General features: G+C 40.3%; 1 protein-coding gene across 4 annotated transcripts; it reads right to left on the bottom strand.

Annotated features, from left to right (window-relative positions):
• Nucleotides 1–2,173: 2,173 nt before the first annotated feature.
• Nucleotides 2,174–27,678, bottom strand: LOC119916359 (liprin-alpha-3-like). Of its 4 annotated transcripts, none has more exons than XM_038736346.1 (32): nucleotides 27,439–27,678; nucleotides 22,416–23,144; nucleotides 19,707–19,808; nucleotides 19,142–19,306; nucleotides 16,493–16,567; nucleotides 16,321–16,380; nucleotides 15,973–16,101; nucleotides 14,624–14,716; nucleotides 14,146–14,198; nucleotides 13,036–13,129; nucleotides 12,814–12,948; nucleotides 12,481–12,564; nucleotides 12,228–12,359; nucleotides 12,070–12,132; nucleotides 11,860–11,939; nucleotides 11,290–11,476; nucleotides 10,990–11,183; nucleotides 10,592–10,835; nucleotides 10,351–10,490; nucleotides 10,097–10,245; nucleotides 9,865–9,961; nucleotides 9,469–9,550; nucleotides 9,034–9,234; nucleotides 8,837–8,899; nucleotides 8,197–8,223; nucleotides 6,723–6,898; nucleotides 6,529–6,626; nucleotides 6,245–6,420; nucleotides 6,003–6,071; nucleotides 5,341–5,503; nucleotides 3,450–3,518; nucleotides 2,174–3,321 (listed from the first exon to the last, which is right to left on the bottom strand). In XM_038736346.1, exons 2-31 carry the CDS (start codon nucleotides 22,746–22,748, stop codon nucleotides 3,466–3,468), a joined length of 3,717 nt encoding a protein of 1,238 aa, XP_038592274.1. In that variant the 5' UTR covers nucleotides 22,749–23,144; nucleotides 27,439–27,678; the 3' UTR covers nucleotides 2,174–3,321; nucleotides 3,450–3,465. The 4 variants fall into 4 exon arrangements, with proteins under 4 accessions (XP_038592274.1, XP_038592275.1, XP_038592276.1 ...); XM_038736347.1 differs by having other exon boundaries at nucleotides 11,290–11,434; XM_038736348.1 differs by lacking the exon at nucleotides 16,321–16,380.
• Nucleotides 27,679–27,972: the final 294 nt, after the last annotated feature.

The following is a 27,972-nucleotide window of genomic DNA, read 5'->3' as shown; positions in this document are numbered from 1 at the left end:
CTGCCCTTATAAAGCAGTTTGAAGAAGGAGGTCCTACTCCATGAGAGTTACGTATGAGTCAGACATTTCTACACAATTAAATCGTGATTTAATGCTGAGAGGAAGACCTCTGTTCAAACACTATGTATGGGCTTCTTCCGTGTTGTTTACAGTAAGTGTTTCTTGTAAAATCCCAGAAGTTCAGGTTGGATAAAATACTAGCTATGAAGTAAATGCTAGCACATAAATATATATATATATATATATATATTGATTTTACTGACTTTTTTTTCCATATTGAATTATTTTACATAATTCAAGGACCTCTGAATAATGTATATTGTACTGTATGTGTGATTTATGAAAGTTCATTTTCTTGCTTAACTACACATAAGCTACAATTTTATTTCTCATCCTATTCCAACAATACAATAAATGAATTATTTTTTGTATTTGTATTATGTCAAAAATGTCAATATCCCTCCTATTACTGAATTCTGACATTGCACTACCAATTTCCATTTTAGCTTTTTAAAAACATGTTTTAGCGTGATAAGCCACTTTGTTTTGACTTGACTGACAAATATCAGTAATTATGCTTTGTCACCTGTGGACAAAACAGCTTACAGGAACTCAGGGTGATTTTCCATTCAGGCTTCCACTTTCACAAAAATATACATGTCACAACCGCAAGAAGATATAACACAACCGTATCTCTCTACGTCATCTGCCAAATAAAGTATAACAAACAATTATGAGTGGGTTTTACGTTGTTTATCTTATTTTGATATGTGTGTGTTGGAGAGGGAGAAATGAGGGAAATGGTGGGTGAAACTGATTTACAAGCAGAAGACAAGTGTTTATGTGACTGCAGCTGTGCAGTCATGAGAGGGGCTGCTCGTCAGCTTGTAGACTCACAAGTTACAGAAACACACATTACCAAGAAACTTAACTTTCACTTCACAAAGTGCATGTTTCCGTTCATTGTGATGCTACTTCAGGGGTTAGTTCATGTATATTGATGTAGGTTCACTTACTCACGTGTCATAACTGAGTCTGAAAGCTACATTAAGATGTCATAAAGTGTTATTACACTGCAAAAGTATACTATTTTTAAAATCAAATAAATCATTAAATTATTATCACATCAGAGAAAGTATTGTGGCGCCATTATTACATATGGATCATCTGTGACAGTTTCATTAAAATGTATGTTTGTATTTAATAATGAAGCTTGCTATAATAATGTTTGATAATAATAATAATGTTTCCGATTGTTGAAAGTGAAATTTAAAGAAAAATTTTCCTTCATGTTTTTGTGTGCCCGTGCTCACCCTTCAGGGTAACAAAACCATTTAATTCAGCTTCTAAAACAAATTAATTCCATGTGATTCATAAACGGGATACAGTTTTAAATATGGGACTCTTTAAGGAGATGGCCCGACTCTATTTTCTGTTTACTCTGTAAGCCTCCATAACCACTTTCTCACAGGAAGTTCCTGCACAGCTGCACCATCATGGTATGTACATGTGTACATGTGCTCATTTCAAAAATATGTGGGAGAAAATGCCATTTTACACTTAATCCAAAACAGATTATTTTGACTTGAAGGCACTGTTGGGCCTCCCCATTGTATTTCATATACGCACTATGACTCACCTGTTCAGGATACAAACACATGTACTATTTATAACCTTCACCATGTCTAAGAAACACTGGGGTTTCCTCTTCCTGTTTTGGCTCATCTCAAGTCCTGTGGTGATCAGTTCACCTGTGACTGAGCAAAAACATGCAGTGTATGTTGTGGGCTACTTAGAAGAATATGGCTGAATCAATTTCTTTGCCATTATGTATCAATAATAAAGGGCTTTAACTCCCAACAAGAAGACCATCATGTCCTTTTTATGTTTATTTCTATTCATTAAATATAAGGTGCAGTTTCTTTGAATGAAATAAACATTATTCGTAAACTGTAGTATTCATAGAATACATGACTTTTCCACCCCAAACGACAATATTAAACACTGAAATAAAAGGTAAAAACATGAATACACCAAACCGTGTCTCTTGGTATAGTCCAGGTCTTAGTTATGCCCCTGACAGCAGAGTTTAACTGTAATGTGTCCACATCCACTTACCTGTGATCTTCTGTTACCGGTCAGCGTGAGAGTAAACTACAAATAACTCCTTCAGTAGCAGTTACAGGTATGTTTTTTAATTACAGCTTTTACAATCATAATCATTATTGTTATCATATTATATTCAATTATCACCACTACTCTCCAATAATATGAATTTAAATCATAACACAATTAGTTTTTTTTCAAAATGTACACATACAAGTAGCATATCTTAAATGTCCATAATTTAAAACATATTTCCTTTTTCAACCTAAAATGAAATTACAGTCAGTCTTAAAACTAAGTATGAAATGAACGTACGGTTTAATACACACATACACACACGCGCGCACACACACACACACACACACACACACACACACACACACTGTACATACATACAATAGCAGTTATCATAAAAAAATGATAAAAATAAAATACACACATTTTACAAAGTCCTGAACCAAGCTTTCACATCATTAGATGATTGATATCATGACGTTCACTCTAAAATGGTTGATTTTGGCATGCATATTTAACACAAATGATTAACTCTTTTTTTCCGCCCCAGTTTGAACAGGATTTTGTCATAAAGCACTTTGCTAGTTGTTTCATTGTCTGTCCAATTCACATTTGTGCATCTCATGTCTGTTATGGCTTAAGAACATACATTTCATTTCACCCTGTGTACACTTAGCTTCTCCCTTTGAACCTCCCTCTCCCCAAACTCTACTGCATTGTGGTGTTACTAGGCAGAGTATGTTCTATTATCAGTCTAAATCATAGGAAGATCACCCGCAGGGATGCGTGTTGGGGTATTGTTCCCTTGATCTTGAACAGGAATGCATGTCTCCAATTTCAAAACAATAAACTCATTGTGTCAGTATTGCCATCTCGCACAGACAGGAGATGTGTTCACAATAGGCAATGGTCACTTTCTACAGAATCAAACAGCATCATGCCACAACTATGGATCCAGATGGCGTGTGAGAGAGAGGGAGGGAGAGAGAGAGAGAGAGAGAGAGAGAGAGAGAGAGAGAGAGAGAGATGGATAAACAGACATCCACTCATTATTTTATCATCTTTTCATACATCATTCACTCATTGTCTTTAATTCTTCGAGACATCTGGCTCGAATGTTGTTGGTCATCTTCTAGTGTCCAGTTTTTTTTCTTCTTCAAAAATGTGGTTCTTCCTTGGGTAAGGATGGAGGTGGGGATTCTACAAAATGCAATATAACACACTTAAAGAACCGTAATAGCTCCTGCTCAGATGAGATGTGTGATTTGGTGTTCACACAAGCTATTTTTATCCCCCGATACAGTCGTGAGTGAGGGTGCTTTTCTCACCTGGTGTGCTTATCTTTTAGCAGGAATATGTTCTCACGGACCCCGATTCTCCTCTTGGACCAGAGTTTACTGACAGAGAGAAGAAGCTTTTTAGTAAATTTGAATCAATGTGGAAAAACAGACCTAAATCAGTGTAGTAGTTCAAACTGAAAAATGCAAAATTGTAAAAATAAACTTTGTTTAGTAGGTTTTCTGTTCTGATTCTAACTGGTCCAACAATGTATTCAAAAAGCCACCACAACATTTGAAATTGACTCAAAATCAGGAAACTGTGGTTTTAATTGTAGATATATTGCCTTTAATGCAAAAGGCTTCTTTAGTTTTATACTATAATATGTGAGGAATAGTGTTGGTATTGCTTCTGTAAGGCATCATCTGTACAGTGGAGCTACTATCCTAAAAATACTGCCAGCAGACAGTTAGCTTAATTTAGCACAAAGACTGGAAAAAGGGTAAACAGCTAGTTTGCTTTGCCCAAAAGTAACCAAATCTGCCTACCAGCACCTCTAAACACGTTAATTAGTGAGCTAGTGAGCTAATAAGACTAGCTGACACCCTTTTCCCCCAGCTTTTGGGCTAAGCTAAAGTAATCAGCTGATGGTGGTGAATTCATATTTACCACAGAGACAAGAGAGTGGAGTTAATATTTGATCTAACTCTCTGCAAGAATAAGCATATAAACCAAAACACTTAACTATTTATTTTAAAATCCTGTTTTCACCCTTTGGTGTGAGCCAAATAGCTATGTCGCTGACAGTTTCCTCATATTGAAATGGCTGTTTATATCTGACTGACATGTTGAAATTGCCCGAAATTTCAGACTGTGTCACCACTTAAACAGATTTTTTGCCTGACTAGGCTGTGTATGGGGCACTTCCTGTATTTCTTCATATCTAAAAGACCAGCTTCTCTGGGAGGGTTGAAGTGTCCCAAAATCAAAACATAACATAGCTGAAAGACATACCACAGCTCCAAATGCGCACTATCCTTTTCACAATAATCATGACTGTTTAACTGTTTTAGGCTTAATTTTCCCCAGAACTCTTGTTAACTGCTATTTGTTAATACGACATGGTTGAAATTGCTGATGCTGGAGCCTCAAACAAACAATTCACCAACAACAGCACAGTCTCTGCACTCAACTCTTACCAACAACACAACCACAAAATGTTTATGTTGATGAATAACAATCACAATATTTAAATCTCTAAAGGCTGGATTTACTAGTACTGACTGAAACCAACATGTCAGCTTGGAAGAAAAGTAGTGAAAACACTTTGTTTGAAAAATGGTTGTCTGTAGTGTGAAATTTGTAGCTAATAAGCATTTGTGGTTTGTTAGTAAGTGCTAGAATCACCACTGATTTGCATACTAGGCTCCAAAGAGTTACTGTCTGGTACTGCATGGTTAGTTGTGTTGCCCTGCTGAAGATTGTTTCCAATTCTCTTTTTGTTCTTTTGGCATTATATAAAGTAGATCTCATGCTACATCTCAACATAAGCTCCTGAACGAATCATGAAATGCTTCTGTCCTTTGATTTGGATTTGGAGACCCCTGACCAATCAAATGGCTGCTAAATCTCCAGATTCCAATGTCCACCTTTGTCACCTTTTCTGTTGTTGTTCTTTTGCTGACTTTTCATCACCACTATTTCCACTAAATAAACAAATAACATCAGGCTGAAGTAACACAGACTTGATTGCGGAAGCATCTTTTGCTGTAATTTCTGCGTCACACAGTTTTATTTGTGTTTGACTTAGTTTGTTATTATGACTCGTTTAACATTTCAAAATGCAGATTGTTTTATCTCTCTCCCTCACAAATTTTTAAACAGGAAGAAACCTCTGTGTAATGCCTGATCTTTCAGCCGCTGTGAGCTGCATCTCCTCACCTTCACTCTGGACTTTTCTCAGGGTGACAGAGGGGGTCGAGATGGCGGAGGCACGGAAGTTGGCAGGTAATGTTTCTGAGGAGTCGGAGGTCACGCCGCGGAGGTCCTTCTCTCTGAACATCTTCCTCCATGATGGTGACCGTGTAAATGTTTTCGTGCCATCCTGTATGGTCAATAACAGTAACAACAGTGATTAAAAATAACAGCGTTCACAGTTGAGGGTATCAATTTCAAGGCCTTATTCATTATGCATTCGTAGGGTTTAACAAAGTAGTATTTGACAAAGCCGGATTTGTTGTGACAGTATACCACAGTTGCACAGTTTTTAGTAGATGCTGTAACTAAGCAATTAGCACTGGTGTAAACACAGCTGAACCGCTTTGACATGTCAGCAGTTTGCCAGCATTGGTACATGCACTGATGCCATAAAGGCTCTCTTTTCAAGGAAGACAGATATTTCAGTCTGCTATTTTACCACAGAAAGGAAATTATCCTGTCATGACACATTTAACAAGGGATGAAAATTGACAAGTTTGGATCAAAGGCCCTATTGTCAAGTAAAATAGTCTTAGTCAGGGTGGTTACAATCAACACACACTCCCGCCTCCTGGCAGGAGTGATTATCTTGATTGATTTTCTAATGACAGTCTGCTTTGTCGTACCTCATCTGGCCTCCTCTCTGTTCCCATGGAGATGAGAGCATTATACTCCTTCTCTAGGAGCTGCCTCGCCTGCAAAAGAGAGACAAACACGGTTTACAGCTCACAATTAAGATTGGTGTTAGGCAAACAGAAGGTGTGGCAATGACAATTTCTGACAGTAGTTGTGAGACAAGTGCACTACAGAGGTGTTTTTCTACATTCATTGTCAAGTTGCCAATAAAGGTGATGTAACTGCGGAGTACCTGTGTGTTCTGATTGGGTATCTGGAGGAGGAGGGCTAAATCAGTGTAGTCAAAGGTGTCATCTAGCGCTAGGAGGGCCCCGTGCACCCCGCTTTCTAATAGGTTGTCTGCAAACTCTTTCAGACCGATAGACTGCACCCAACACATCACACGCTCATTGGACCACACCATTACATCTGTACGTACACAGAAAGTGTAAGGACACAGAAAGTCAGTTATCACCAGTTCAATGTATAATATAGACCAATATATAATATAGACCAGCTATTAACCACAGCCCTCACCTTGGTTCTGGTGTTGACTCTCATCCCTCCTCCTCTCCAGCTCCTTCCTGTCATAATTCAAGCGCTTCAAGCACATGATACCATAGTGAAGACTCACCCTGTAAATGAGAAGGACACATTGCTCTAAAAGATGAAGTAGAGATTAAATGTGTCTGATAAATGTCACAAATGACCCATGAATGTTTCTTTCAGACCTGTGGAAACTGTCCACCATTTTCAGCTGGCCCCTCAGTTCTTTCTTGGTGAGGTGATCAAGCATGCGGGCATCCACCAGTGACTCCATGAAGTAGGAGCGGTACTGGGGCAGACCCAAGCTGGGCAGCCACTCGTTTCCCACCCACTCGTGGTTCATGTCTCCATAGGCCAGGATCTAGAAATAGAGGGAAAGAACACAAACAAGGCGCGTGAAAATCAAGAGAAAGTAAAAAACAAAACAATCCCATAATTGTTAACATCTAGGACTATGACCTGTATATACATCCAAATATTTCACACTAAACTGACTAACTAACTAAATTGTTAAAACAGCACAGTATCTAGATATTTTGCTACTCTTTAATCAATTTTCTGCAACTTTGTTATAAAAATAATATAACTGTTTTCTTATGTATTTTGATGCCGTATTATGTGGGGGACCCTAGAGACCCCCACATAATATGTGTATATTCCTACTCAACTACACAAGTTTCATAGGTCTTAAAGCACATAAAACCTTTAAAGTGTAACCTAAAAGTCACTCTATCTACATCTCTGGCCAGCCATGCAAAACATCACTCAGTTGAGTTATACTGGAATTTTGAGCTATGCCAGATTGATACCACTTCCTAACTAGGTACCATTTACAACGCAACTAATTACTTTATAAATGGTTAATAAATAACTAACTAATGCTTTACAGACTAGTTATAAGCCATTAATAACAACTTTTGGGCTGCCAGGTTGTGGAAAATCCTCTTTCAGCCAACCACTGTTTTAAATTTATCAGGAAGACCTGATAATGGACTGTTTGACCACTAACCTAATGGAAAAGGGCTACAGGACAGAAAAAGTGTCATGCTGTAGGACGATTTTCTACAACCTGCTGACCCAAAATTTGTTATATAGCATTAGCAAATACTTTGTCAACCAATAATTACAGCTTATAAACCCTTATAATGGTGGCTTATTAGAAAGTATTACGGTTAGGGTATTTTCCATTTAATACTCAGACAGGACACAATGTCACTGCTGCTGGATAAAAATCCTAAATTTTGGTCCTCACTTGGCCTCTGTGTGGTCCCAGAGCCATTCTGGTTTTCATCATAACCAAATGATGAGAGACAGATTTACCAGTTTTACCTTCAATTGACAGAAAACAAGCTACAAATGACAGTCTGCGTGAGTCCACACTAGCTGTCAGTTTGTGTTTGTGTGAAGGGATAATAGATTACGTAACCACACAAGCTAGCACATCACATTTGAAAAGGGATTTTGCATAAATAGTGTTCATAATGCAATAAGTCATGTTTGTGATAAAAAACATGGTTAGGGAGTTCCCTTCACATCCCATAGTGTTATCCTGAAATAATCTGTTTTCCTCTTGACCTAACATCAGACTGGTTAAGCCTGTCTGTAATGAATGTCACATTATTCAACATTATATGTGATGGTCACCTGCGAGACACTCACCTGGTCCCAGCTGAACTCCTTCTGCTCCTTGTGTTTCGGGCAGAGGGGAAATGAGAGAGAAAAGGGACAGAGTAGCAAAGAGAGGGGAAGATCACCAGGGGGAGTGTGTGTGTGTGTGTGTGTGTGTGTGTGTGTGTGCGAGTTATGGTGTCATGACAGAATGGAGAAGATAAGAAAGGGAAGGCAGAAGGAGGAAACGTTTTGTTAGTGAGTGAGAATTAGTTGGAAAAGCACTACATCAAAACAGATTTTGAGGGAATAGTAAGGGAAAGGAGTAGCCAAACATGCCTAATCAGAGACAAAGAAAAAGAAAAAAGCTCATCAATGTGAGACCTTTGGTCATATTGCTAAGAATAAAGAGGCCAAAACATAAAATAACAAATTATATTACATGCCTTAAAGCTAAGGTAGGCAACACTGGAAAACTAGCAAGAGAAGCTAGATTTTTCCTTTTTGTTTCAGAGGATTTGATTTATTGATTGCTGTCGAGATGCAAAGACAATTTCAACAAATACAGCAAAACTCTGAAATAAACTGCCTACCCCAGCTTTAATACAGAAAATAATGTATTTTTTTGAAAAACCAAACATCCTAAAATATTGAATTCTGTTTAGATTTAATTGAAATTTAATATTCTTACTGGCTTGGTGGCAGCAGTGAGAGACTCCATCTCAGCATGTGTCATCCAAATATTACTGGTCGACTGTAATGACAGAAAACAAATGCAATATCAGTCTTCTTCCTTGAATCCATGAATTAGTCCCAGCTGTGTGGACACACCATTGCGTTTTGTTTGCTGATGTTTACAGTTATATCTTGCTTTGCACTGAGCCTTACAGAGCGAGTGCTTGCAGGTGCAGATGGACTAGTGAGGGAGACCATTTCCTGGATGGCCAGGCGGAGTTTGAGCCTGTGTAGAGGGTTGCTGATGCCAATCTCCCTCTGGATCTCTGTGTCCGACAGGTTAGCCATAATGGCGCCGCTCTTCACATTGGCGCGGCACGCTGCCACATACCATGCTGGCATCCCTACCCACAGCTGGATAAACAGAAAGAGGATGTGAACAGCAACACTTGTAATGATGATACCATTGCTGTGTAGCCCTAACCCCTAACCTATTACTATTACTAAAATTAACCCCACACTCTTATTTTTCTAAGGTGAAGACGCTGGATATCTATATAAAGTCATTAGTGACACATTATATCAGACTATACATACACCAAACTGAATTGATCCTCCTATTTAACGGGACAGTGTGCAATGACGTACCTCAAGCCATGTAACAACAGTCGGGCCATCCCATGAGGCGAAAGGCAGACCCTGACGACAGGCTTCCTCTAACAGGTCGTGCCTGGCAAGGAGAGTGGAAAGCAGAAGTTTGACAGAGATTAATTTCTTCACATCGCACCTCACCACTGTCTTCTTTTATAAATAGAAAATCCCGTTGAACCTGAGATGCTAAATACCATGACATTTGTGCCTTGCGGGCCACAAGGGCATATATTTTTATAAATGAATGGCTCAAGTGGAATCAAAACCCCAGCCCAAGCCTTGTTAGCGTCATTCTCTACCGATGGCACCTGACTGGGCCATTTCCTAACACCCTGTACAGGAGGGTTCAAAGATCTCTGTATAGCATGAGAAGTGTGTAGAACGATGACTCACTTCTTTTTGCTACGGCGGTCTTTTTCCACTGTTCCAGTCCCAATTTTAGTCAGGCCTAGTGGGTCAGCTGAACCCAGGTCATCAGAGGGTGTGGAGGCTGGAAAGGTCAAAATAATAGTTATTTTATGTATCAGCCTCACTGTTGATGATTCTCTTACTGTGAACAGATACATTTGTCAGTTGGACAACAAAATGGCGTTGTGAATGAGTAGTTTCCAATCTGTTCACTGACCCAGAGAGGCAGATTCGCGCCCAGGTGCACCGATCCTCCCCTTTTCCTTTTTGCCAAAGAGACGACCAATGGACGACTTAATGCTTTTCTTTTTGCTGGCTTTGTGGAGGGAATCCTGGCTAGCAGTGGTGGCACCATCAGCAGAGAGACTAGAAGGACAGCGAAAGGAAGAACAGTAAAGTCAACATAGACACTGAGCAAATATAGTTTGTTAGCCCAATAAACAATTTATGAGTAAACCTTCTTGAGAGTACCTGCGAAATTCACGGTGGTCATCAAGGCCTGCCCCCGGGTGAGTGTGTGTCATTCGATCCAATCGTAGGGCTCGAGGAACAGGAGGAGGGGTGGAGTCAATCAGCGCAAGTGCTCTACATTCTTCACCATCTTTGCTATTCTGTAGGGTGGAAAGAGTTGGGTCATTTTCTACAGGGTCTTGCCTAAACTATCCTCATTTGAAGCAAATCTGTGGCTTACATCACAGCTCCGACACAATACCTGTCTGTCACTCTCCCTGGCAGGGGAATGTGGCAGGCGGGGGGTGGAATGTCCAGAACTGGGTGGTGAGGGAGATGCCAATGTAGAGGAGGTGATGGAGGGAGTCATGTAACCCCTCCCAACGCTGTCCCGTCCTCCCAGCGAGGAGGGTGGAAGAGGTGAGGCATCAAGGGCCACGCTGCTGACCCGGCTCTCAATCTCTTCTGCCCTCAGCTCTGTGCTCTCCTTTTCCTCCTGAATTAGCCTGAGAGGAGAGGAGAGGAGAAGAGAGGAGGGGAGAGAAAGATTTTTAAATCTCTACATCTATCCGATCTTTATTCCAACAGAAAGCCCACATAATTTTGAATGCAGGTGAAACAGATAGCCTTGGGATCTCAAATTAGTCTCATAATACTCACTTAATCTCCTTGTTGATGGCCTCCAGTTGCTCCTGTAGCATGATGGCCAAAGTTTGTACATCTGTCTGTCCGCTGGGAGATAGCAGCTCCGATCCGAACAGAGTCTCCCTGTCATCCTCGTCGTCAGAGCAGCCTCCCTCCACGCCACCCTCAAATCCCGGACCCAGCATGGTGCCACTGTCCCACTCTCCATACTGGGAAGAGGGAAAAATGGTGGGAAAGATGCAGGAAATTATCATCCTCATAACAAATGATATTACCATCATCATCATCATCATTATGCTAGTGTGAGATTAACACCTTGTTACTATCGTCTCTAGGAGTCCCCCACCGGCCACGGTGTGCTCGCCTCACCACCACCCCACTAGAGGAGTTGCCGTAGCCTGCCGGCAGTGAGCCTCCACCCTGGGGGTACCGCAGCTCCGAGGCGCTCCCTGGAAGAGATCTTCGAAAAAGGGTGGAGGGAAGTGAGCTCACGCTGCCCGTCCTATGGTGAGATCCAGAATTCATTAGTTATGCCATAGTACTTGAAATTCACAATGTCCCCATTTTCTGGGTGTAAAGTTGCAACAGACAGGATGCGACGCAAACACAAACATTATAAGAGTTGTAACCATGTGAATTAAAACTGCATATATTTTGCACATTTGTCAACCAGAACAACACCCTCTAGATACAGCATGACTAATTTAAAAAAAATAGATATTAGTGGAAATACATTACGACTAAACAGGGGAGTAAACAAATATTTGTAGAAGGAGCAGTGTACATACAGTATCCCCTGGGAGACTTTATTTTTATCTGGGCATTCACAAAATATATGTCCTATATTGTGTAAATAAATTCCCTTAAAGGTTCATTGTGGCTAACCTGGAATAAGAGGAGCCAGGCCTGCCTCTCAGCTGATCCAGCTCCAGTTGGATTCGCTCCAGCTCAGCAAGGAGCTGCTCCTACAGCACAGAGGAAAATAGTATAATTAGCTTTTTTTTTCTCCCCAAGGGAAAATTACCACTATTTGTTAATCATCATGTCTCTTGTTTGTAGGGAAACGTGGAGTTATTGGGAAAAGTTTGATATTACCTTATTAGCTAGAAGATCATCTTGGATTTTCTTCATATTGGACAGTTCCTCTGAGAGAGCATTCTAGGAGAGAAGAAGAATACATATCCTTTTTTATCCATTCTTATTTTCCATTATATTACAAAATATTCTGCACCACTAATTAGTCTTGTCGTTACCTTCTCTTCTAGTGCCGCCATCCTCTCTTTGAGGTGGAGCTGAAGTCGCTCATTGGACTCAGACAGAAGCTTGTCCACTGTATCTGAGAGGCGCTTGTTGTGTTCGTCATTCATCTTCTCCCTCTGCCTTGCCTGAAATAAAGCCATAAGAGAAGTGCTCAAGATAAAAAAAAAAGTGGACAACAAACTAATTTAGCTTAAAATGGGAAATGTAGCTAAGTAGAAAAAATAAAATAACAATGACAAATGTTACCCTCTGCAGCTCTTGGTTCTTCTCTTCAAGTTGAGCTTCCATTTGCCGCAGTCGCTCCTCAAAGTTTCCATGGCGTTCCTCTGCCTAAATTAGAGGAAGCATAAAAATATTTCCAGATGCGCCTGTTTGTGATGTAGGAGAGACTGAAAATAGATATTAATAAAAGCTTGAGGATTTTTATTCAAAAGAGGCATTATTATCTGATTATTTAGTCAACTGTTAGAAGCAATGACCGACTTTCAAACAAATCCAGCTTTTAAATATCACTGAGTCTGAATGGCAGCTTGCCTGGTCAGTCAGGTACAGTATCTGATTGACCCTGACTCAAAGTACCTTGTTGAGAGCAGCAACCCTTTGAGCAAGCTGGGCCTCAATCTCAGGCAGTGTCTCTGCCCTCTGTAGGGTCTGCTGGAGCTTCTGCTTGGCTTCATCCAGACGTTCCTGTAGCTGTCTGTTCTTCTCTTCACTCTGGACACAGACAAAAACATATCTGTACAGTGTAACTCCATCAAACACAGCGTAGTTGGATACTGGATTGTTTGAAACATTCTTTACCTGTCTGTGCAGTGATTCCTTGCTGGCTAGCTCATTTTCCAGCTTGTCTTTGATATCATGGAGAGAAGTCGCCTCCCTCTGGGCGCTGAGGTACCTGCATTCAACACCAAGTCGTCATCGAATTATTAGAGCTGCATTTCTCAGCCACTTTAACATAACATATGATATATGTGATTATATGCAGGGCCGTAATGTCCACTGGGGACTTTTCAAAATCTTATTTCTGTCCCTCTCTTTTTAACAGTTTCAGTTTGATTTATTCACTAAAATACCACTAAACTGTGTCCTCTTACTATTTAACTGCCAAAATCCAGATGGGACATGCTCTGAGTTGAACAAAATGATAAAATGCTCAGTTGAGTTGTCATCAGATATTACTGTGCGCTCACAGCATTTAAGCTTTGCAAGCAGTAGCGAGTGAAATGCAGAATTTTGCCCCCATGTTGCATCTCAAGCAGCACAGAACCTGCCCGAACCTGTCTTGGTGGAGGTGTTGGTGCTGTATCCACCTCGTGAGGAAGCCTGCAGATGCTATTCAGGGCTGAGTTTTTATTTACAAATCAGTCTCCTAAAAAGACACTAGAACGTGTCATCAATCAAAGATAATGCCGTAAAAGACGGTACTCTTTGTAATAAGGAAAGAAATGAAACATTATTCGTTGATATTAAAGGGTCATTGTTGACATTGGAGATAGTTTGAATTTTGAATTGTATTGTAATGTTATTCATGTGTACATTTTACATATCCTTGGGCAAACTACTCATTTCTGGTCTTAACTCTTCAATTAAACATTTAAAGTACGTCAAACCTAACAAGTAATTGTCCACACTGTAGTAGGTAACTCCTCAAGCTTTCAAATTGCTTTTTGCTTTTCTCACACTGCTGCATTCTTAATATTAATGTACTGCAAATGTAATTATGTAAAACAACCTTAGACTGTATAAAGAGGTGTCAGGACACTTTCGCAACACATTGTCAGCCAACAGGTGAAACATATGGCCTTTCTGCTAGTACAGCTCATTCTGAAATTCTGATTTCAAAAATAATTGTTTTCTAAAAACACCCTCGCTAAAACTGAGAATAGATTCTACAAACACAGCAAAGGTTACCTGCGTTCCAGTGTTGTAATCCTTTCCTCCATGTCCTCTCTTTGGCAAAGGGCCTAGAGGAAGCAAAAATGTATCAAGAAACCAGATGATATGCAGTTGAGGTTTTCATGATATACATGAGATGACAGTTCTTATTACACATTTACATGATAACTGATAGCTAGGTAAGATACCCAACTGGAGGAGACACATTTAATGTGTGGATGTCCTGCATAAGTAGCCCATTTTAAGACTGTAGGTGGACAATCACCTTACAATTGCATTTATTTTAGACTTCCATATCTGCAATAATGACAATAAGCAAAAATCCACCTCAAACATTTAATTTCTCTTAATTTCCCTCTTATTACCTCGAAAATAATGCATATTAATACTTCTCCAACATATGCCCATTGTGTTCAAATTTACACTTGGAGCTACGGGAATCGAGGGAGCTCAGGGTCTTGGCCAGGAAGAGACAGATTGGCCCTATACAGACCTCCTTCACTTCCCTTTGGAGCTTCAGATTGGCCTCCTCCGACTTCGTCACCTCCCTCCTGGCGGCCGCAAGCTGTTCCTCTATTTCCCCAACCTGACGTGACACCACAAAGGGACACAAGATGACACAGTTTGAACCTACGTGAGTCAGTGTTAACTGCCACAGCACCAATTGTAAATAGACATGACAGTGATTCATTACGAGTGGCTGTCTGCTCAATGTACAACTCTTGAAAAGCATCACTGACATAAGTGTAACATGCTGAGAGTCTGACGCATCTAATACACAATAAACTGGCGAAATAATGTGCTCTTTTTAGTTTTCAATGTACTCTTAAATCCTTTTATCGTCTGAACAGATAGTCAGGATGTTAAAATTATAGTTATGGTCATCTTCACCTAAATACTTTTGACTGCCATAAAACAAGACTTTGTTGGACAGTCTATGATTAAATTCAAATGCAGCCTTAGTGTGCAATTTAGAGTAATAGTATGGCTTTTTGAAGCTGCTGTAATGGTCTTACTGGCCACAAGAGGGAAGAGGGAGACCAGCAGACATATTGTAGTTAGATCCTCTCTTTCTTCGTATTCTCTGTATGTTATTTCCCAAAAATATTCCTAACAATCAGCACTTACATCAACCTTTACTTTACCCCTAATGTTTACCTCTACCTATAGTTATTTTAACCTTAAAACAGCAATGTGTAAGTCTCTGCAGTTTCTGACAACAGCAAAGACAATGAGTACATTTGTAAAGTTTTACTGTATAGTGCTTCACATTAAAAAGTTGTTATCAAGGTAACATGATCTCAAAAACAGCATTTATTGAAGTGATGAGTTTGAAGAGCACTAGCAACATCAACTAGACAGTGTGACCCAGCAAGGAATTTCTTAGTGGCAAAGTATGACAAAGCCTTCAACCAGAGACAAATGCACTGTTGTTAGTGTTTCATTACACTCAATCACACAGATGATGTGATCACAATATATTATATAACTGAAACATTTCAGCTTAGGTTTCTCATTTAATCCTAGCCATATGCTAACACTGAAATATCCCCTCGAAGCAGTGAAGATGTCCTTGCTTTTCAAAAATGTAAAGTAAGTAGGTACGGTTTATTTAACATTGCACCTTTCACATGTTAAGGTAACAAAGTGTTTTACAAGAGTAAAACATTTGAAATAAGGCTAGAGTAAGAAAGCAAAGAAACAACAATAAAATATAAGCAACAACATAAAAACAGTAAAATAATCAGACAATAAAACATAAGCGGGAATGTTTGGAACTCTGAAGTTCCAAAACCTCATGTTGGTCCTCACCATGACAGATTTATAGAAACATACACTCACCTGCCGGCACATGAGGGCCAGCCTCTCCCTCAGCTGGGAGAGTTCAGCTCTCTGCCGCTCTATCTCTCCTTCTCGTTGCCTTTCGACCTCGCTATCCTCCAAACCAGTGGAGGGGCCATTGGGTAGTCGCTGGAATGATTACAATACAGACAAAAAGTGGTGATGAAAAATATACAGTTTGAACTAGATGAGGTTGTAGCTGAAATAAATGTGGATGGGGTAAGACTTACGACTTAAAATCACACTGACACACCGTGGTACCCATACATCTACTTTTCTACTGACTTTCTGGACGCTAACACATACACAAAAACAACTGGAACCAACATGCATAAAACCCTCCCTTACATCTTTCCCGCCGTCCACCCCTTGTTGACGTCTTTTAATTTGGTCTCTTAAAGAGATTACCTAGAAAGGGGGAGACAAAATGGGCAAACAGACGATACAAATGAATTTTTTTTTCTTTACACCGAGCTAAAGTATCCTTGAGACACAGAAAATCATTCATATCGGAATTTACCTCTGTAGAAGACACTGCAAGTTGATCCTCTAACATGGACACCCTCTCGAGGGCAACACGGAGCCTCTCTCGAACCTGTAGGTGGTATAAGTGATATCAGGACCATCATGGTTTTCACAAATTACAATTCAAGCTGCCTTTGTATTCTAAAGACATAATCTTGTGCTTCCTGATAAGCTTGCTAGAAAGGGCAAGAAAAAGTTACAAGAGAACCAATGAAACACTTCTCAAGAGACCAAAACACTCTCATTATTACAGAATCATTCGACAAAAGGTTCATAAAGTGCGTAAGTTGCACTGCATTGCCATTCAATTGATTCCACGCCTGCATTTTTGGCGGGATCATTCCGATTAAACATTATTCAATAAGAGTGAAGATTAAAAGACATTTATCAGGAAACTTACTCCTACTTGCAGTGAAGTGTAGGAGGAAGCTTTGAGAGTAGCACGTGATGATATGCATGCTCAGAACAGAAATATCTAGCATTTACTTTTCATCTGCCCCATTGTATGCATTTTTAGCATAAAATATGATTTTAAGAGGTTATATCAAATGTGTATTTGCTTATAGGGCTGTGGCTCAGGTGGTAGAGCATGTTGTCCAGCTCCCCTAGTCCTGTTTAAGTGTCCTTGGGAAAAGTTCTGAACCCAAAATTGCTCCCAGTGGCTGGGCCATCAGTGTGTGAGTGTTTGTACATGGGTGAGCTTGGTATCGTTTTGAGTGTGGTCGGCAGAATGGCGCTGTATAAATACAGGTCCATTTGCCATTTATGAGACAGCAAAAGCTGCAACCTGTGAGCTAAAACTATCCTATTCTGATTTATATCACTTCACAAAACCGATATTATATTGTACAGTCTGTCTTAAACGTGCTAAAAGGTGCGTGTAAATGTTAATGTACTGCAGCCACCTAAGACCCTGATAGGCTATGCTAACAGGCTATAAATGAAGTCAAAAGAAACTTTATTGATAGCTCCCTGCGGTAAGTGTAGTGATTTTTTTGGCCACTTGGTGGCAGCGGAAACAAGCTGTAACCACAATACTGATATACTGTATCACCTTTCAAGCTAATATGACTAACTTGTTAGCAAACTAACTATTTAGGCTACACATTAAGCAGATAGAGAGCAACATTAGTATTCATTTTGCATTGTGTTTCTGGTCTCATCACCTCCTGAGGGGAATATCTGGATCTTTAGCTGCTAAACGCTCCACTATGTTCACCTGCCATTTGGTGCTAGGTTAGCTAATTTAACTGACTAACTGACTTAACTTTTCTGCAACCGAAAACAGCTCAGATGATATTGGTGAGTGTGAACCAAATCAGTAAAGTTGAGTGCCTGAAAACCAAAACAGTGAGCTGAAAGATGGTATCAAGCTCCGCAGAGTTGAGAGGAACTGCAGAGTCGGGTGAGGCGACCCCTTTCACATACAAGTTGTCAGAAAATTCCAAAAAATATAGGGAATGTGATATTGACGTCACACCATGTTGAATTATGGGTAACATGAAGTTTACACCACCATGTTGTGAAGACCCTGCTGCCTTCTTTTAATGCACACAATATAGGAATATGGGCAATATGGCCAAAAATGTTCTCACGATAAAAAAATTTAATACCATTTGATATTGATAATTATCATGATTATTTTCAAATGATTATTTCTTTCAAGTTTAAAGGCTGATTTTTGCTCCTAAGTAAAACTGAAGAAACCAGATGGTTAATTGTGTGGTTAAACTTAACAAATCTGAGGTAGAACATTCAAAATGATTATGATCAAATCTTTTTTCAAAAAATATGATAAGTAAATCTTTTTCAGTCCTTATTCCTCAACAAAATACATATGTTAATAGAAAAATTAAGTCCTAATTCATTCATGATTACAATGAATTAAATCAAACATTTATTGATGATATTTTGAATATTTGTTAGATTGTTATTGAGGAAAATTATATAGCGATAATTATCATTATTGTTTTATTGTCCATACTAAATATATCTGCCCACTGCAAGTAGAAAAACCTGTGTTTTTTAACAAGGTCCAAGATTATATAAAATATTTTTTATTCAAACCCACTGCGTATGAATCAATAAAATAACATAGCTGAATGTTTTGCATTTTGTATTTTTTAGCAGTGCCATCTTACCTTTGCGAGTATGACTGTGTTCTCTTAGACTGATAACTTATGAATGAGCAGATCTTGCACCCAGCCACTGCAAAATTGCTCATGAGCTTCTAGTCATTTATAACTTTTAAACTCACTCATAGTGTACGCACTTCAGTCCAAAAACCAGGTAATTGACAATGCCTGGGTATTTGAATGGAGGTAGTGCGTCTGGGTCTGTAATCCCAGCTTGGGCTGCCAAGTCATACAGATCTAGGTTGTTTATGGTTATTAGTTTCTCCAAATACTGTTTCTTGGCAGTGACATTCAATTTCTCCCAGAATGGTCCCTTTTCTTTTTCTTTTCCCTTCTCCATCAAATTTTACTGATTTAAACCACCATAACAACCTGGGAGGCTCACGGGTAAACAGAGCATGAACCTCACAACACGACGTGGCGTATCTTCACATTCCCTATGGATCAATCACACTTTAAATTGACTCTAAGCCCTGATCTACACTGCAAAGGACAACAGTTCGACCCACCTTCTCATCCAGGGCCTTGTGGTGCTCAAACAGAGACTTAAGGGCCTTGAGGACTTCCACCTCACTGGAGACTCCTGCCGGGGACTGGGCTTGTCTTTTCACCACCGTCATCCTCAGACTGCGCTCATGACGAGACACCAGACACTCCAGGTGTTCCAGCAACAACTACAGTGAGTGTGGGTTAAAGGGGAAGGAGATGGGGAGGTGTCAGGCGAATGAAAAGAGGTGAAGAAGAGAATTAAGAAAGGGAGTTTGAAGGACGGGGACACAGAGGATGAGGAGCATGGGGTTTTGAGAGTGACAATGCGATGAAATTGGGTGGTGAGGAAGTTCCGGATAGCAGAAAGGGACAAGGAGTGAGTGGGAGAGATAAGGAAAGCAGATACAGACAAAAAAGGGAGTCACAAAGAGAAAAGAGAATGTGCAGGAGAAAGAGAAAGTGAAGGAGGAAAAAACCCCATAAGCAAATGAAACAGTGTCACACCCACACAACCACAATGGGTGAGGAAGATAACACAGAGGCTGTTACAGTGCTAATAAGCAAAATGGCCGCTAAACATCTTACACGTGTGTTGTTTCTCTCTGCCTTGAGCTCAGCAATCTCCTCCTCCCTCTCCAGAAGCTGCTCCCGGCAAACGTTCAGCTCTTTAGTCAACACGGCAAACTCCTGTGGAACACACAAGCTGCGTTCAGGGGCACAAAAAACAAACTGTTTAAATGTATGGTTTTATTAGTGTAAGTGGTCTCTGCTCAGCCACTTGAGCTGCGGTGAGAGCTTGAAGGAACAAATAATAATTCAGGCTAGACACTGCCAAATCTTGTGACTCTGAAAATTAAACATTATCGGCCGCTCTCAGTGTTCTCAGCACACACACATATACACAGCCACATAATGCTAAAAATATACATATCCAAAACCTTCCAGAAACACACTTCATGAAACACCTGAGAGCAGCCATGCAGGAAGACGTACATGATGTAAACCTACATAATAATCATGTAAATCACTGACACAGTTTCCACCACCACTCTCTTTCGCTCATCCTACCCTGTGAGCTTGCATTCATGGATGGATTACATCACACTGTTACACAATGGCTCTGCACTGGAATGCACAAGAGAGACCCCCAAAAACACAGCATCGATATGTCATTTATCCCGGGAATACATATTTCAATTCCCGCATAACGCTGAAACCGAGTGCAAACAGGAGAGCTTGTCTTACATTTTGTAACACAAAAAAGGACCAGCAAAGAATGCTGGCAGAATCCATGGTCATAAAACCCTGTTGAAGCCTTCTGCTTAGAGGCAGTTGCTGCTTATGAGGATGACAATGATGGTTTGATGTTTGCTGTCAGGATTACCTGCAATATGATTCAAAAACTGAAGTAGACACAGGAAATTGGTCTTTGTTTGCATGGAGGAGGGAAGAGAGGGATCTATACAGATGGTGACACAGTGGGCCCATTGGCTCTTGGCCTTATGGGATTCTTTCTTGTTTGGATAGGGGTCAGCTTCTCAGTTGGTTTCCCTTGTCCCCTTATAGTTTCTTTTCTATTTCATCTCACTCTAGCTTTATAGTTTATGGGTTCCACTTATTTAAATGAATTTGATGTACCAGAGTTACCTGTGTGTAACTCTGTGTATATATATATATATATATGAAGAAGAAATTTGCAAAAAGGTTTTGACTGGTGCAAATTGATAACGATTTACAGGTTCTGTACACAATATCATAAACACCTGTATATTTAAATGCAATTCAATAATGTAGCCCTTTAACAAAAAACTAACATTGTGGTGTTTATACTGTTCAGTTGTTGGTTGAAATAGCATCGGAGAGGTATTTAGGGCGGCAACAAATCTTTCGATTATCGATTGATCTGTCCTTTACTCTTAAGTAAATGATTAACTGTTAAGTTTACAACCTAACAAAATTAGTTAAAGATAACAATTCAACGATTTTGCGATTTCTTAAAGGCTAAGGTGACATATTCAAATCACTTTTTTTGTCGGACCAACAGTCCAAAAACACAAAGATATTCAGTTTATTATCCCATCACAGTAAAAGAAATGCAAGCCAATCCTCACAGTTGAGAAGCTAGAACAAGGGAATGTTTGGCTTGAAAAATGACTGTAAAGAATAAATCAATAATCAAACTTGATTATTAGATGATTAAACAAACCAACTGCTCTAAAGGCTAAATGTTAGTTTAGGTGTTGTTTTGTCATTATCTTGTCATTTGCACCAAATATTTTAGGAGGAATTGCAGAGCCATATACTAAATTGTATTGTATTAGATTGCATAGGTTTTTATGCTATGTATCCACTTCTTATAAATTTGAACCACAACAAGCATAACAACCAAACAACATGTGGAAATGTTGTCTGTCTAGGAATAAAGAACTCTGGTGACTCATCATGCTCCACGTTCTCTGCAAGTTTGAAATGCTCTTGTCATCTTTTCTGTCTCCTTTCACATTTTAATGTCAAAATTAGATCTAAAAACTTGGTAAAAATACCTATCTCTTGATACTGGATTATACAGGATTTAGGATTAATACAATGTAAATGGGCCTCACAAACAGTGCTGAAGAGACTAAAGTGTGACAGCAAACTATACTACTAAACAAATGTAAACGAATAGAGCTGGGGATTTGTCCCCGTGAAAAAAAGAGAAAGCTGTTCATACAATAAATGTAGGATAATATCTTTAAATTCCAGCTATTATTAATTAGAAATTTCACACAGTAAACTAAAGAGATTTACTAGAAAATTAAGTATTCACTTAAGTTAAGTTGAAGCCATAAACAAATATTAGCTTCCAGGGTCATTAATCATCCACTAACAACATGGTCAACAAACATGATAAAACCTGATTTCACAATAAGAGGAAAATTGCGGATGCAACTTTGACTAAACCGCCAGAAGATGATAGGAACATAAACCCTCTGCATTAGTAAGAACATTAGTGAGGAACACTTTGAAGCTGCAGACGGGGAAGTATTTAACATCCACTTTCTAGCTGCGTCTCTGCATGAACTGTCACTGTGAAGGCTTACTGTCTCATGAGCTCGCTTCACAATGACACACACACTCAGATAAACAGTCATACATAACTAGACACTGATATCACCGAGGACAAACAATGTTACCTCACAAGGAAAAGTTTTCAACTTAACACACTTGCTCTATCAGCCAGCTTTCACTTCCAAACTCGACTGATTCCTACATGTGTGCAGATTGTAAATACACAAATACACACAGTTGTACCTGTGGCAGAGCAATAGAAAGCTGCCTTTGAAGTGACTCCTTTTCGTGTCCGAGCTCGCGGAGGCGTAGCTGAGCCGTGCCCAGGCAGTCCTGTGTCTCTCTCAGGTTCTCCAGCAGCCTCTCCCTCTCTGTCAGCATGTTGACCATCAACGATTCCAGGTTCCCTGTGCTGCCTCCTTCATCTCCTCCTCCTCTGGGCTCCCTCCCACTGAAGCCACCTCCCATCGGACCTCCGGCACCTCCGCCTCCTGCCCCGACAGGTGAGGAGGGGCCCCCAGCAGTCCCACTTCGCCCATCCTCAGAAATGGTGGGCATCACCTCGCACATCATCATGAGACCGTAATGTGTGTGTGTGTCACGTTAATAAAGAAAACAAAACAGCAGATGATACGTGCAAAACGTCTTCGTGCCTCTTGTTTTTATGAGCTTGTACTAAAAGTTTGATGTACAAAATATAAATCTTTACATCTTCAGTTTTCCAAAAATATCATTCCTTTGGTCTGCATGTCTTCCTCTGTTTATTGCCTTTATGTTTTTTTTCTTTTTCAGCACTTACTCCTGTGTAATACAAGTGGATGATGTATCTACGGGGAAGCCGTTCTGTGGGTGGCTAGGATTGGCGGAGGATGAGGAAGGAAAGGGGTTATGGGGAAGGAAGGGATAAAGGAGGGCCGATGCTCCTAAATTGTCTCCAAGAGGCAAAGCTCCTCACTGCACCCGGGGTAAGAGCTGAAAAAGAGAGCGGACATTGCATTAGATCCCCCTCAGTAAACTTCACTGTGCCGATAAATAAGAAAGGACACTGTAAAAGTGAGCTGTTAGTCTGAGACAACAACACTGACTAATGTAAGTCTATGGAAATGTGATGGTTTGCATTAGTATTTTTAATAAAATAAAGAGTATGTTGATTTAGTACATAATAATGTGATGACAACTCCAATAAAATCAGCAATTCTATATATCTGCTTACAGATCTACTGTGCATCTTTAGAATATCAGGTTACTGTGAAGAAATATGTATTTGAGTAGCACACACACCAAGTTATGTAACTTGAGGAATTGTTGAGGAGACAAGAATGAAACTGTTAATGTTTAACTCAGTGATAGTCCAAATAATACAGAATATTATTAAATATATGCTTACTGCCAGCAGCTGGTTAGCGTAGCTTAGCACAGAGACTGGAAACAGGGAGAAACAGCTAGACAGGTACTGTCCAAAGGTAACAACATTTGCATACCAGCACCTCTAAAGCTCACAAATTGAAATGTTTTGTCTTTTTTGTTTAACCTGTAAAACTACTTCAGATTAAACATGCAAGATATAACAAGTGAGATTAGTGAGATTTAGAGGTGCTGGTATGTGAGTTATCTTACGTCCAGACTGTTTTCTCGTTTCCACTTTTCATGCTAAACTAAGCTAAGCTAAGCTAATTAACTGCTGGCTGTAGCCTTATAGTAAATTCAACAGACAGATGTGAGAGTGGTATTAATCAGACTCTGTGTGACATTAGAATAGATGAACATGTTAAAATTGCAATCTTAATGATTTAAGGAAGATAACAACAAGTTTAATTTGTTGTCATTCTCAGTTTTTCAAAAAAAAACCCAAAAAAACCCCAAAGAGATTTAAATATGTGATCACACAAAACTTCCTTTAATCAGTTGTGTTGGAAATCGTCCGCATAACTTAAATTACCTTTTCAACTAGAGAAAGCCTCTGGCTCAAGCTGCAAACTGTGGGCCAAAATGGTATAGATTCAGGCAATCAGCATTATTGTAGCACCTCATGCCTCTCTCTTCTTTCCTCCCATATTCTTCACTGTCTAGTCTATAATACTCAGGGGCTTGCACTGGCCTTTATACTAAGTGGTGTGGACTGATTTAGTGCCCATGCAGGCTTCTTTACGTCAGTGAGCCCGGGCAGCACAATAAAGAATTTCTTTATCCAACCAAAATCATCCATTTTGTGAATCAAACATATTCAGCCTGCAGGCCTCAGCACCCGTGAAAACAAGTCTTGCCAGTTTCCTCATTATTATTATATGGACGTCCATGACCAAAGATGAGGACTGCTAGCTGGTAATTGGAGGCCTGATACAGATACTGAATTAGCTCCTCATGCTGGTGAGCTGGCTAGAGCACTTGGCAACCTCACTGCATGTCCCACTAAAAAACAACTTACTTCCTTCCCTGCTCCACTGATGGATAATCACTGAAGCAAGACTGAACTGGCAATGGTGACATTTCCTTAAAATACAGTTTAAGAGTTTAAAATGTCATCAAACTTGAGGAAATGTTTCAAACTTCTCTTCCACTGACACCTGCATTTGCAGTAGTAATAGCGTGCCATCATAACACCACATTGTGGACATGAATGTTAGATGGTCCAGAATCATGATGGTGTCAACTTTCAAAAGCATTCAGCTAATATTTACTTTCAAAAGTGCTGAAAACAACATAACAGAATATAATACTTTTTATAGGAGAAAAACACATGTGTGGTGTGTCACTTTTGTCTCTTTAAAAAAAAGACTGTTGATCAAAATATGTCAAGACTACAACAGCTTCTGATTGCTACTTTGTGGTCCAAGCTACCCAAAATATCCTTTTGAAATTCCTTAGAGTTGGTGCAGGACCTCGAAACACCTGAAAAACTAAGAATAGGGTAGCTTGTAATAAAAACTTTCAAATACTCAGCTTGGGATAATCGTGGACTCATCGTCATTACCAGCAGCTCTTCATTAGCTCAGCAGGGCCAGCAGTACACAGGGTAATGTAATTACTGCAGATTATTGTATATAGTGTAACAATCACTGTACAGCTCACAGTAATAGTTCACTGTATTCCTGTGTCATATGATGAGTCTGTGCTGGTGAAACAAAGGATTCATTGGTCAAGTCCTGATTCAGAACAGGCAAAACCTAACTGTGCAGCCTGCAGTTTTGACTGAAGCGTCAGCTATGAGGTCACTGGGCTTCAGGACCTGTGTTTTTGAGTTTGTGTGGAAGAGAGAGAGAGAGAGAGACAGAGGGAGAGCAAGAGAGAGAGAGAGCTGGAAAACAAATGATAGCTACATGTCATTTCTTTGAATGGTTGCCATTCTCACTGCCATAGAAATGAGAGCATGGGGGCTGGCAGAGAGGGCAGCTTGAAAACAAAGAGCTGGTGATAACATGTTTCAATAATGTAGAGCTACTGTACAGCTAAATTATCAAGTAGCTGCATTAGATTCATTGGCGTGAGAGGTGAGCTTATGTCACAGTGTCCACTGAACTCCATCAAATATGTGTGTGTGTGTGTGTGTGTGTGTGTGTGCGCACATGTGGGTGTTTTCATATTATTATTGCCCACATGATTACATCATGTTTTCACATTATTATTACACAGTCACACTGAACCCTGCTAGGCCTACCCTGGAGAGGGGAAACTGGATTTACAGTGGTTGCAAGATGACCAATTAGGACAAGGCCCCCAATTAGGCTGTGTATCATGTTACTAAATATTCTGTCTCCGAAAAATGGCATTGCCTTGTGTGTGAGTGTGTGTGAGTGTGTATGTGTGTGTGTGTGTGTGTGTGTGTTGTGTGTGTGAGAGAGAGAGAGAGAGAGAGAGAGAGAGCAGGAACAGCTCTCCTCCACCAGTCATGGGGCGGGGAGAGGGGTTTGCTGCTCCCACAGCCGCCGACAATTAGAACTAAAGAAAGAGGCTCTCTGCAATCGGTTTTTACATCCAGTTACATGTTAAAATCACCTTCTCAGCGGTACATGTCAGATGCATTCTTGGCATTTCAATGAAAGCAGAACATATAGCGACTAATAATGAACGTTCCCCCACCCCTCCTCTCCTCCTCCCTTCCAAACACCATGAAACAGTACCACCTGGCCAAGAAACGCATCATTGGAATCGATAAGTGATTGTTGGCAGCTGGGTTGAGGGAATGAAAGCACCGGGATCCGGACTATAACACGCTTTTATTTGCGCCGGCATCCACGCTGCATACTGGGCTAATGGGGAACTGACGAGGCGCTCCAGATGACAGCTCGACTTGTCTGTGGCTACCTCCATTTCTGAATGTATGGAGGAAAGACCATTTGATGATAGACGCATGGGCGCGCACGAGCACGCACGCACGCACAGATCTGCATTCTTATAGTAAAAAGCTTAGCAGTTGTGTATTGGGGGATCTCTAAATTGGCCCTTTGTGTGTTAAAATGCCCATTAAAGCAAACAGGAGGGAGATAAATCTCCTCTTTTGAGATCCTGCTCGACTGAGATTAGCCTATAGAAAGCATCATGTCAGGAGGATGGCCCAAAAATGCACATCGCACATTTTCAGAAATGGGCCTGCCTTCTCCAGGACATTATAGAATTATAATCAACTCCATAGGCCCAGTGATAGCAATGAGACGTGCTGGGAGGTTTGACTTCAAAGCTCCCAACGGCAAAGGGCTTAGTTACAGCCATGATTAATTACAAGCAACACATAGTAGGCCAATATACAGTGGCATCTTATGATCTCTCTCTCTCTCTCTCTCTCTCTCTCTCTCTCTTTCTCTGTCTCTTCAAGTAGATACCACCTCACCTAACTGTATGCAAACGGCAACGAGCAAGCGTCCCCTAAATAAATCGTGCTGTGTACTGCCAACACACCTGTCAATGCCTGAAACTGACATAGGCACCAAGCGATGCATTGTCTTATAATATAAGCCTATTTGCCTCTATTCAAATAGTAATCCCCTTCCCTCCCCTTCTACACACACACACACACACACACACACACACACACACACACACACACACACACACACACACACACATACATACACCACTACCACCCCCCTCAATCCTTGACAACACAAATGTTAGGTAGCCTACTTGTTATCACACACATGCACGCGCACATACATGCATTTATTGTTACATTAGTGCATGCATATGTCTCCGATGCGTCTTCCGATGGATTTCATTTACCATCTCGATGGAAACTGGGTTGCGATGGGGCGGTGTGAAGTTGCATCCTTACCACAGTCATCGCGGGGAGCCTGTAGTATCCATGTTTGATGTTAAATATTCCTGAGGTCCATCTCCGCGGATCTTGCCTTGGTGTCCGCGCCCCCCATCCGAATCCACAGTAAAGCTTACTGTATGTGTTATATTTTCTGCCCCTTTTTTCCACATGTAAACGGTCAGGAGGAGGAGGGGGGGACGCGGAGAGAGACGATACGCCACCTTACCACAGACTCTCCCTCTGTAGGATTGGAAGGTAATGGGTCTTAAAGAAACATTCTCTCAGCATTCTCCGCATCTCTGTGATTTACGCGCGCGCAACGCACTCACGCGCACTCGCAGGCCAATCAAACACCTGATTAGTTATACAGTGGGTATTGAGAGATTATGATAGTATGATTTTTGTAGACAAATGCAAACTAAATGACAGACATTTTACTTGCATCTAGTCCATATTCCCTTCTTTGCTGCAGCTTGAGCCCAAATTCACCAATTTAAAAAAATCCACAATATAAAACATACAAACATGCATCCAAATTATTTTGTCCTG

The sequence above is a fragment of the Micropterus salmoides genome, unplaced genomic scaffold, assembly GCF_014851395.1.
Source record: "Micropterus salmoides isolate LMB-PRFRI ecotype aquatic unplaced genomic scaffold, ASM1485139v1 Ms_hic_scaffold_21, whole genome shotgun sequence".
NCBI classification, from domain to species: domain Eukaryota; kingdom Metazoa; phylum Chordata; class Actinopteri; order Centrarchiformes; family Centrarchidae; genus Micropterus; species Micropterus salmoides.
This window is presented reverse-complemented; position numbering and strand designations above follow the sequence as displayed.

Bases quoted from the DNA above. Each gene is read 5' to 3' on its own strand.
- LOC119916359 (XM_038736346.1), bottom strand. From the start codon at position 22,748: ATGATGATGTGCGAGGTGATGCCCACCATTTCTGAGGATGGGCGAAGT. The intron at 12,565-12,813 runs GTACTTTGAGTC...CCTCTAATTTAG, and splicing joins GGGTTGCTGCTCTCAACAAG to GCAGAGGAACGCCATGGAAA. The intron at 9,551-9,864 runs GTGAGTCATCGT...TCTCCTTGCCAG, and splicing joins GACCGCCGTAGCAAAAAGAA to GCACGACCTGTTAGAGGAAG.